Source organism: Betta splendens, chromosome 2 (assembly GCF_900634795.4).
Source record: "Betta splendens chromosome 2, fBetSpl5.4, whole genome shotgun sequence".
NCBI classification, from domain to species: domain Eukaryota; kingdom Metazoa; phylum Chordata; class Actinopteri; order Anabantiformes; family Osphronemidae; genus Betta; species Betta splendens.
Genome location: NC_040882.2, coordinates 27,546,928 through 27,557,797, shown reverse-complemented (window position 1 = coordinate 27,557,797; position 10,870 = coordinate 27,546,928). Strand labels below are relative to the sequence as shown.

Sequence of the window (10,870 nt, the reverse complement as noted above, 5' to 3'; positions counted from 1 at the left end):
CAAAAACTAACCCAGGGTTAAATAGTAACAAATACAGGCACCTGAATGACGTAATCAGACCAGGACACAGAAAACAAGGGCTGTGAAAAAACAAAACAACATTAGGCCCGATTGTCACAATAATAGTAAAATGTGGAGAGTGAAAAAGGAAAATGCCTTCTTCAGTGTGATATTAGCAAACATAATAAACATTTAACCAACTTCATTAACGTATCCAGTGAAACATGGCTGGACATAATCAGCTCCTCAGTCAGAGCTGCTGTAGTTCAGTGTGGTTCAAAAGCCCACGTGGGTCCCGTCACACAGGAAACTCCTCAGTTCACATTGAGCCCAATTAATGTGCTAAAAAAACACAGTCCTGTCTTTGTTTTACTGAAAGGTAGAGTTTCTATTCTCTGTCTGTTATAATGCACAAATGATGAAATAGAAGATATTTTATTGTTTTTTTAGCACTCAATACTGTAGCTGTCGTGGGTGCAGGTTAAAACCCGGATGTTGGTCTGAGAATTAACTTCTCCTTGTTACTGTTAAAAGTGACTGAACTTTGACAGGGACTGAATTGAACAAACCACAATAATATGAGCAGTTATCTGCATAAAGCACTTCACAACTAAACCTGGTGATAATTGAGATCAATAAATTACTAAAACAATGGCATTAAACAGACAAACGCGACAAACACAGACAAACTTCAATCAAGACACGCAGCTAAAATAAAAGATGAGTCACTGGAACCAACTTATCCTGGATGCGAAATTCTACAAAGCCCCACTTTGTGTTTAAGTCAATCACGTTCCATAAAGGACTGATTGACCGTTTCATGCTGCTCTGGACTGATCGTTGTCCTGAGGCGCTGCTCCCTGGACTCTTTGCAGAAACCACAGAGGCAGCACCAGGACACGAGGCACCGCCGACCAGACGAAATGAGGCCACGGGTCAAATCAGTGGAACCACACGGAGCAGAGCAGAACCAGCCAGCCGACACCTCTGCCTGGACTCATGCACCCGCTGCCCCCCCCCCCCACGGTCCCGCCTCAGGACACGGAGAACGGAGAGGTTGAGGAAGGAGACGAGAGCGAGGCAGGAAACCATGATGCTGGAGGCTGTAGGTTACAAACGTAGCACTGACCTGCCTGGTTCTCACCTGCTGCTTCGTTCTCACCTGTTGCTTTGTTCTAGTTCCGCTGATGATGTGACAAACGTCAGACGCTGCAGTGCGACCAGGGAGTTTGCATATCGCTAAGCAAATAAATGATGAGACCGTCAGTCACATCAGGCAAATGCTGTTTGTGCATCACTCATCCTTGCTCAGAAATAAAACATGCACCTCGTCATGTTTAATATCTGCTGAACACACACACACACACACACACACACACACACACACACACACACACACACACACACACACACACACACACACACACACACACACACACACACACACAGGTTTGTGTTTACATTGATGTGGAACCACATCAGAACGGGAATCATTTGTGTGAGCTAAGGAGCCACAAGGAGTCCATGTGGGTCACTGGTGGAAACACTAACGGATAAAATTCACTCCAGTCCCATTGGGTCATAAGGTGCAGGTCACTGCAGTCGCCAGTACCTCGGAGTTCTGGGATTGGGTGATAAATCATTAGACGTAGCTTTAGATTTATGATCCTCCCTCAAAGCTGTGAAACTCTACTGTTGAGTTAATTCCATGATTCTGAAACAAACAAGTTAAGGAAATCTAAAACCAGTGAAACCTATTTAATTTTATGTGAGATCAGGTCATGATGACACTGATCTACAGGGTTTATTTGAATCTAGCAGCCGGAGTCAGCGATTTCTGTGTTGGTCCCAGGAAGGGTTGAATCAGGAAGGGCTTTAACCATCGAATGGTTGAGAGATGGGAAACAGCCACTAGAATCTATTAGACACAGACCAAAATTAATATTGTTTATGGTTTATTTGTGAAACATATATGACTAACAGTAAAATGTAACTTGACTTAAATATCTGAAGTTGTGTTTTACACACGGAGCTAAAAGATGAAACCCTGTCCCCTAAAGGCCACAGCAGATGATTCTTTCTGGGTAAAATGCTGGAACCTGACTGGATATGATCTGGCTCTGATGCCTCAGCCTGAGCTGGTGCTGCGTCTGCAGCCGGGCAGTTTTCCAGCTCTCTGCAGGAGCAGCAGCGGCAGCACCAGGCTGCAGGGCAGCGTGAGCCACACGGCGGCGCCGCCCAGGGCGCACACGGCGTGCGTCAGCTGTGGAGACGAGAACGCCACAGTGCAGACCAGGACCCCGGCCAACCTCAGCGTCAGAGCCGCCATGACGGCCATGACAGCGTGACACGCCCGCCGCCGCGCGCCGCCAACCTGCCCCGGACCCCCGTCATTCAGGACGCACAGGATGGAAAACCCCGACAGAGCGACGACCGCCAGGGAGGAAACCAGGAGCAGAAGCGCCACCGCAGCAAATGCGTAGCTCCAGTACATGGAGCAGGCCATTAGTGCACAACACAGCAGCCACACGCAGCCGGCGCTGGCGTTCCGGACCCTCAGGGCCCCGGCCCGTCTCAGGCCCAGGTAGGTGACGGGCCGGACCACGGCCAGGTAGCGCTCCACGCTGGTCAGGACGTGGAACAGGGTCTGTGCGGGGGAGGTGATGGAGCAGATGGACGACCCCACCAGCGCCAGCACCGGGTCCGGAGCGTAGGCACCGAAGCAGTAAAGGCAGGAGCCCAACATGGCCAGCAGCTCCAGAACAAGCACGTTGTAGGTGAAGAAGTCTGAACTGGACGGACGTCGTCTCTGCCGGAGGCCCAGCACGAGGGTGTAAACGAAGAGGGGGAGGAGGAGGGCGATGTTGGCCATGGAAAAAGACAAATAAATGAAGTTGGTGGTTCTGGAATCAAAGCACGTTTTGAGAAAGAAACTGAAGGACGAGTTGGAGGAGGAGTTGGCCGACATCTCTGTCATCTAGAGCGGTGAAGAACAAAGAGTGGAGTTAGTGTCAGTGCGTATGTGCAGATCAGCTGATGCTACAGGTTAGCGTAGGTCCACAGCGCAGCCCCCTCACGCTGGCTCCGTTACAGCCAAGTCCTACCTTCTTGACCCGAGGTCCAGAGCTGTGTCAACGTTAGCTTCCTCCGCTCAGACTGCGACTGACTGCTGGCGTCTTCAAGGTGAGTCCATGCACTGACAGGTAAAAAGCATTGCAACTCTTTGCATATCGCTAACATGTGCTAACACGCGGCAGGCAAATTTGCTCAGCCCAGATTCATTGTAAATTGTAGCTTCATGCTAAATATGGCCATTTGTTTCAACACTACAATCTGGTCATAAAACAAACCTTTTCATTTGCTTTATGTAACTCCATCTTTTATATTGTGCCTTTCTACTTACTGATACAGTACAATTAATATCCATCCATTGTCACTGTATCCACATTAACTATGTACGGTGGAAAAGACAAAACACACGTGTTCGGGTGGTGATTTAAACTCTTTTAGTTTATGTTTTATTACATTTTTAATAGTTAGGTATTTACAGTCAATCTTCATTTTTGATTCAGTTTTACCTGATTCATAAAAATAAATAAATGTGACAAAAAGATACCAACCAACCAACCGGCCAATTAACTGGTCCATTATTGTGGTCCAAAGACCAACAGGTGGTGAGTCTGTGGGTGGTGAGGTGCATTCTGGGACATTTGGCAGAAGCACAATTTTTTTTGCATATTACAAAACCAATTCATGCAGCTGAAGACTGAGAATCACAGCAGGCAAATTTCCTTTCAGCATCAATAATAAAACACAGGTGTTTATTACTCAATTTGTTGTGCAAAAATAACAACTATTTGAATATTTTAATGCTTTTCCAGTGTTTGATGAGAACTAATGGTTCCTTGAAGACCAGAGTCAAATAGAGCATGAGGAAACAATCAGACGTGACAGACACTAGTTACAGCTTTCAGCTCTAAATACGTTAGTGGTTCTGACACAGACGGAGCACCGGGTTTAGGACGGACTGGACTGAGTCCATGTGAAGTAGTTTATTATTAGAGTCATCTTTATCATCATCATCATCATCATCATCATCATCATCATCATCATCATCATCATCATCATCATCATCATCATCATCATCTGTGCTTGTTTATTAGTACATGCAGGAATAATTTACTCAAAAGCTAAAACAAATATGTGAAACCCTAAAAGTCCATTTAAAAGAACACATTAATAGTTTGGCTGAAAAACAAGGGCAGAACAGCTGAACAGCACTTTTCTTTGTCTACACCTGAAACATTACAACCAGATCACAGCGGATCAAAATGTTGCCTTTTATTAGGTACAAACACAAACCTGATACTTGTGTGTTTATTAAACACATCAGGTCAGAGACACAAGTCATTGGTTGAATCTGAGTAAATCAAGTCAAAAGTCAACTTTACTAAAAGTACTAATTTATGTAAAATGAAAATAAGAGATGATGAAACCGTATTATTACTACAAAGAACCAAACTAATCCACAGTTACAGCTGCACTGACAGAACGATGTGACACTTTCACATCAACGCTTTGAGCTTCTCTGTTGTGCGACTGCTGCACCTGCTTCAGTCTTCGCGCTGGCAGTTTCCCAGCTCTTTGCAGGTACAGCAGCCGAAGCACCAGGCTGCAGGGAAAGCCCAGCCACAGCGCAGATATTCCTACCACACAGTCTGTGAGGGTCGACACAGGCGAATTAAACACAACACTATTAACCAGGTTTCCCACAAACTTACAGCACTGCGCTAGCATTATGGCAGCAATGGTGTTAAAGGCCCTCTGCCTGGTCTGATCGACCTGCTTCCTGTCTCTGCTGACCCGTCCTGGTCCCGACTGGTGCAAAACACAGAGAACAGAGAAGCTGCAGAAGGAGACGAGAGTCAGGGAGAAAAGCAGAAGACACAAACTGTAGATTGGACCAGATGGACTGTTGAACATTATTAAAATGACCTGAGCCAGGTACCTTATGGGCTGAACCACAGCCAGGTACCGCTCCACACAGGTGAGCAGGTGGAACAGAATGTGTGTGGGTGTGGGGATGGAGATGAAGAACACAGCGACCAGTTGTACGATCTGGCCTTCGATGCAGAGACCAGCACAAAGAAGGCAAAACCCCAACACACACACGAGCTCCAGCACCACCACGTTGTAGGTGAAGAAGTCGGAGTGGGTCGTCCTCGCTGCCGTCGACCTGCGGCGCTGCTCCCTCCACTGCCGGACGGCCAGAAAGATGATGAAGAAGAAGAGCGGGAGGAAGAGGACGTAGCTGAAGACGAAGGAGCTGAAGAGGAGAAAGCCTGTTCTAGCGCTGAAGCAAATGAGGAAAGGAGGAAGCAACGAGGAGGTGGAGGCGTTGAAAGTCATGGTCTGTAAAGAAAAGACTGGTTTTACTGTAACTCTGAACTACGTCAATCCACCACATTGTTAAACTTTACTTTTGCCCTCTTCATTTTAAAATTCACTGGATCACACATACTGTAAATAAATAATATCAAATGAAACAACATCTAAAAAAATGACCAGAGGAAGCACCGATGCTTAGAACTCACCCGGACTGCTGGTTCTGTCCTCAGCCCACGGTCCACTGGTACCAGTCTGAACAAGTGGCTGTGATGAAGTCGCAGCTAGAAGCACAAGTCATTTGCATATTGTAAAGTCCATAAATGCTGCTTTGTGCCAACACTGAGAATGTGTTTTTGCATCAATGGACCTGAACGGCAGCTGCACACTGGAACCACAGAGATGCAAAGGTCACAACAGTGACGCTCATCAGACGTGTCGGGTACGAGAGCCTAAAGAGAAACACCAGCACGATGCCTTCAGGGACACATCCCACACAAGTACAGTTAAAGCTCCAATAACTAACATTTGAATGTCTCTAAGAAAAAAAGCTGAACCGTCTGTTTCATGTGTTTGTTACTCTGTGCCTTTATGAGTGGTTGTCTGAACACCAGACTGCCTCCTGCTGGACTGAAACTAGAGCTGATGCAGCAACAACTCATTGTAGAGACGCTTGGAGTGAAGTGAAGAGAGAGTTAGAAACTCAGATTCCAGCCGTTAAAACAGCAGGAGGACCTCCATTAGTGGAGTAACGGACTGCTGTGTCTGTAATGAAGCAGGTGAGATGAGACCATGTGACAACAAGGATCAGCTCAGGCTTTGGGTTGTGATGGTCCTGAGGTGATGCACAACTCTTTCACTCCACTGACAGACACACACGTCGCACAAGTATCAACAGAAACATTAAAATGACAAAGATGACATTAAGCTATTGAACTTTATTGAACATAAACTTTCATTTTGCTGAAGGAAACACCTACAGCTTCAAATGTTAAATCACTCAGTTTACTGAATCACATTCAGGATATAATGAATAATAATCTTTCTTCTAATTGTCCCACAGTGGGATTTAACCCATCCCCTGGGGAGCAGAGAGCTGCCACACTGCGGTGTCAGGGAACGGGCGTGAGGTGCCTTGCTCAAGGACACACCTGGTGCCATCAGCAGCTGCTGTTCTGTGCTGGAGCTCAACATCAGCTGTCACACCCGCTAGAACAGGATGCGTCCCGTTTACCAACCATCCACATCTGGGACATTTACTAAACAAGGACTTTATAGGACAGACATTAACATTATTAATGTACATGGATAGAATACAACACAACTCACTAAATCAATCAAATCACCTGTACATTCAGAGCAGCATTGTCCGTAGTACCTTCTGGCCTCCTGTACTACTAATGTGGTATCACACACATGCTGTTAGATACAAACATCTTAGTTCTTGGTTTCAGAGCACAGATTCTAACTCAGACGTCTATACTGTTATTATGTTTCATATATTTACTGCTTATGTTACTTCTCATCAGTGAAACTACTTTGTATTTTTCCAATCTGAACTTCATCTTGACTTCGTGCTGTTTTGCAGCCTGGCAGTCTTCCAGCTCTTTGCAGGTACAGCAGCGGCAGCACCAGGCTGCAGGGAAAGCCCAGCCACAGTGCAGATATTCCTACTACACAGTCTGTGATGGTGGACACAGGCGAACTAAACACACCAGCGGAAACCAGGTTTCCCACAAACTTACAGCACTGCGCTAGCATTATGGCAGCAATGGTGTTAAAGGCCCTCTGCCTGGTCTGATCGACCTGCTTCCTGTCTCTGCTGACCCGTCCTGGTCCCGACTGGTGCAAAACACAGAGAACAGAGAAGCTGCAGAAGGATACGAGAGTCAGGGAGAAAAGCAAGATACATAAAGTTGCAAATCCCAGAAATTCTTTGTTAAACAAATTGGGACCCATCAGACCAGCACACAGCAGCCAGACACAGGCAGCGCTGGCGTTCCTCAGCCTGAGCCCAGAGGCCTGTTTCAGACTCAGGTACGTGATGGGCTGAATCACAGCCAGGTACCGCTCCACACAGGTGAGCAGGTGGAGCAGGTTCTGTGCTGGTGCGGTGATCGAGCAAATGCATGTTCCAGTGAGCTGCAGTGTTTGGCCGCGGCTGTAGATTCCAATAATACAAAGGCAATACCCCCAAATATTAATGAGCTCCAGCACCACCACGTTGTAGGTGAAGAAGTCGGAATGGCTCGTCCTCGCTGCCGTCGACCTGCGGCGCTGCTCCCTCCACTGCCGGACGGCCAGAAAGATGATGAAGAAGAAGAGCGGGAGGAAGAGGACGTAGCTGAAGACGAAGGAGCTGAAGACGAACATGGTCGTTTTGAAGTTGGTGCACGTGAAAATAGGATCCGGTGAGGAGTTGGAAGAGTTAAACGACGACATGTCTGTTAGATGTAAAGATAAAAGAGTAAAGTGTCATTCAAGATGCCGTGACAGAGTTTTATTTAGTTAATATTAAATCCCACCTCAGCAGCAGAGTCACGGTTACTGTAGATCTCTGCCTCAGAAGTGAATGTGGGATGAAGGGCTTTTCATTCAGTTATAGGAGACCTTCTGCATATTGTAAAACAAATAATGATTGAATGAACCACGCTCATTTTAGATTAATCAAGTTTAGCATTACCACTGGAGTTAAACCAGCAACTTCATCACTAGGCCAGTGACACTGTTTACTCATGGTGGTTTCATCGAACACAGCTGTTCATCATCAGTTAAAGAGGAAAACATCTTATCGCCTAAAATGTGTGAACCTTGACGTTCGAATACGTACAAAAAGGCTCAAGCAAGAATCCTGCAGATTTGTGTTACTGCAGCTGAGGTGAGACCATTTAAAGCCTTAGAAACTGAATCAATCATTATATGAACTGGAGGCCAGAACTGTAAAGATGAAAGGAAACGAAATGGACAGGACCTAGAGCGGAGCCCTGGGGAACACCGCAGGAGACGGGAGGGGAGAACAGGGAAACACGATCTGGATCAGCGTCACCAGAACCCAACTCCCAGCATCTGTAGACATTGTATATTTTAACACACTCTTTTCTCTTCTAACACACTCTTCTATCACACTATTTGACACACTCAGTGACAGTTCATGATGGCACTTTGGACATTGGGAAAAAATTAAGACACTGAAGCAGCAGACGTTAATCAGGGTGAGAACACTACAGTCACAAACATGCTTTAAAAGCTTTAAAAGCTGGGAGCCACGTTCCAGTGGACCCAAACATCTGCAACTAATCATCCTGGGCTCCGACTGGAACTGGACACTATCAGCGTTGCTCATGTAGAAGTTTTGCATCCTGTCTGACATACGTGTGCTTTGGCCTGGTCTGGGTCCATCTGGGTCCAGGTCTGGGGTTCAGGTTGAGCTCTCTACACCATCACAGCCACTGGGAGTTCTGCTGCTGAGCTTTTTGGGACATCTTGTACTGGCTGCTTGTGTTTTTAATAATTCAATGACAAATCACTAGATTGCTTCAGGATTATCAACACGCTCCGGTGGTTTTGTACATGTTTCTTTTCTTAATTATTTCATTCAGAGTTGTATTCACTGTGTATTTATAAGCAGCAGCATAAAACAACACCAACAACACAACATGGAAAACATTTCCTACAGTGCATCTGTTACTTAAAGACTCATTTGCCTGTTACATTGGAAGGATGGAGTGACAAAATAAAACTATGCAAAGGAGTCGAGCTGCTGCCGGACAGCGAGATTAACAAGACCAGTGGCCACTAACAGAGTCACACAGAGCAGATGACGAGTAGAGTCAAACAGTCCACTGACTCCAATCAGGCTGAGGCTCTCTGTGTTTGGACGTCCAGAAACCGAAGCAGGAGGAACCTGGTGAGAGCTCTCAGGTGCATCGGGTTTCCAGTAGATACTAGAGCTGACTCAGCATTTTCTGAAACTCCTTCCTACTGTAGGTAAATGGTTTGGTTCTTATGATTGTGTAATCCTTTGTTCTCTCAACTCTTTCCACTTTCCCCTTGTTCTTCTCTGTCCAACAGTGAGCTCAGATGGCGGTCAACGCCACCTCCCTCCTCTCACTATCAGTACAGCCACACCTCTTGTCCTTCATCGCCACCAAGCTGCTGCTACTGGTCCCTCCCTGCCTCCTCGTCCTCTACCTGGGCCAGCAGCAGTGGCGGCGGCGGCGGCGCTGCAGCCACGCCGACGTCTTCACCTTCCACTCGGCGGCGTTGGAGCTGCTCTACGTGTTGGGGGCTGCCTGTTACTATGGGGGCTTCTACTCTGGCTGGCTCTACGTGCGCTCAGTGGGGGCCGCGTTGTGTTCCCTCTCCATTCCTGGAGAACCCTCCTTCCATGTCCTGACCTGTGCAGAGCGCTACCTGGCCGTTGTTCACCCGGTCGTCTACCTGGGTCTGAGGCGGTCAGGGGGGGTCCGGATCAGGAACGCCAGCATCGGGTGCGTTTGGCTGCTGTGCGTGGGAGGCGTGGGTGCGACCATGGCATCGCCTAGCGTGTCCTACGTGCCGTACATGTGCTTTTTTGGCCCCTCCCTGGTGGCGGTGGCGTTCTGCAGCCTGTCCGTCCTCTGTGTCCTGGTTCGTCCGGGTCCGGGGGATGTGGGCCGGGACGGGGCTCAGGTTGACCCGAGCAAGCGCAGAGCTCTCTGCACGGTCGCAACCATCCTGGGAATGCAGGTGCTGTGCTTCGTGGGGTATCTGGTCAGCTTTGGTCTGATCAGCTTCCGTGTGCTGAACAACACAGACGGCACTCTGGTGGTGATCTGTGCGTACTGGCTGAATCTGCCCAGCAGCTCAGTTCTACCTGTGCTCTATCTGCAACGAGCTGGAAAACGGCTCTGTCACTGCCGCTGAGGAGAATCACAACTGAATGGAAGCCACCGTTGAGTAGAAGCCGCAGTTGAATAGAAGCCAACGCAAAGTAGAATCACTGCTGAGTAAAATCAGAACTGAGTAGAATCACCACTAAGTAGAAGCCACCGGTGAAAAGAAGGCAACGCAAAGTAGAAGCCACCTGGGTAGAAGCAACCACTGAGTAGAATCATCGCTGAATAAAAGCCTCGCTGAGTAGAATCACTGCTCAGTAGAAGTCATTGTTGAGTAGAATCACCACTCTGTAGAAGCCACTGCTGAGTAGTCGTTCCACCGTTTTTAATGAACCTTTCCTAATGTACAGACCCAGTACAGTCATAATCTGAGGCATGAAGCATGAACATGAATGTACAATAAAACAGCTCAGTCATCTGACCTGGTGTGTATTTCTTTCAATATTAAGTCCACAAAAGCACTGGCCAGCGATGGTTTAACCCTAGAACACCATCACTTTTGCTGGGGTATTTTTTTTCATCATAAATTCAGTGTTTAAACACTGATTCCATCAGAGTTCTGTCGTGAAATGTTAAACCTATGCAAAGCTACTGGAGGTGAGTGCTGA

At 47.2% G+C, this 10,870-nt stretch overlaps 3 protein-coding genes across 3 annotated transcripts; all 3 read right to left on the bottom strand.

Annotated features, from left to right (window-relative positions):
• Positions 1 to 2,122: 2,122 nt before the first annotated feature.
• On the bottom strand, positions 2,123 to 3,496 carry LOC114843846 (uncharacterized). The gene is made up of 2 exons (XM_041068183.2): positions 3,105 to 3,496; positions 2,123 to 2,970 (listed from the first exon to the last, which is right to left on the bottom strand). The coding sequence occupies exons 1-2, from the start codon at positions 3,238 to 3,240 to the stop codon at positions 2,129 to 2,131; spliced, it is 978 nt and encodes a 325-aa protein (XP_040924117.2). The 5' UTR covers positions 3,241 to 3,496; the 3' UTR covers positions 2,123 to 2,128.
• Positions 3,497 to 4,291: 795 nt separating this feature from the next.
• On the bottom strand, positions 4,292 to 6,237 carry LOC129603146 (uncharacterized). The gene is made up of 6 exons (XM_055503132.1): positions 5,756 to 6,237; positions 5,595 to 5,669; positions 5,009 to 5,412; positions 4,782 to 4,906; positions 4,609 to 4,718; positions 4,292 to 4,297 (listed from the first exon to the last, which is right to left on the bottom strand). The coding sequence occupies exons 1-6, from the start codon at positions 5,813 to 5,815 to the stop codon at positions 4,292 to 4,294; spliced, it is 780 nt and encodes a 259-aa protein (XP_055359107.1). The 5' UTR covers positions 5,816 to 6,237.
• Positions 6,238 to 6,360: 123 nt separating this feature from the next.
• On the bottom strand, positions 6,361 to 9,594 carry LOC129604998 (uncharacterized). Its single transcript, XM_055513934.1, has 2 exons — positions 8,357 to 9,594; positions 6,361 to 7,829 (listed from the first exon to the last, which is right to left on the bottom strand). The coding sequence occupies exon 2, from the start codon at positions 7,825 to 7,827 to the stop codon at positions 6,901 to 6,903; it is 927 nt and encodes a 308-aa protein (XP_055369909.1). The 5' UTR covers positions 7,828 to 7,829; positions 8,357 to 9,594; the 3' UTR covers positions 6,361 to 6,900.
• Positions 9,595 to 10,870: the final 1,276 nt, after the last annotated feature.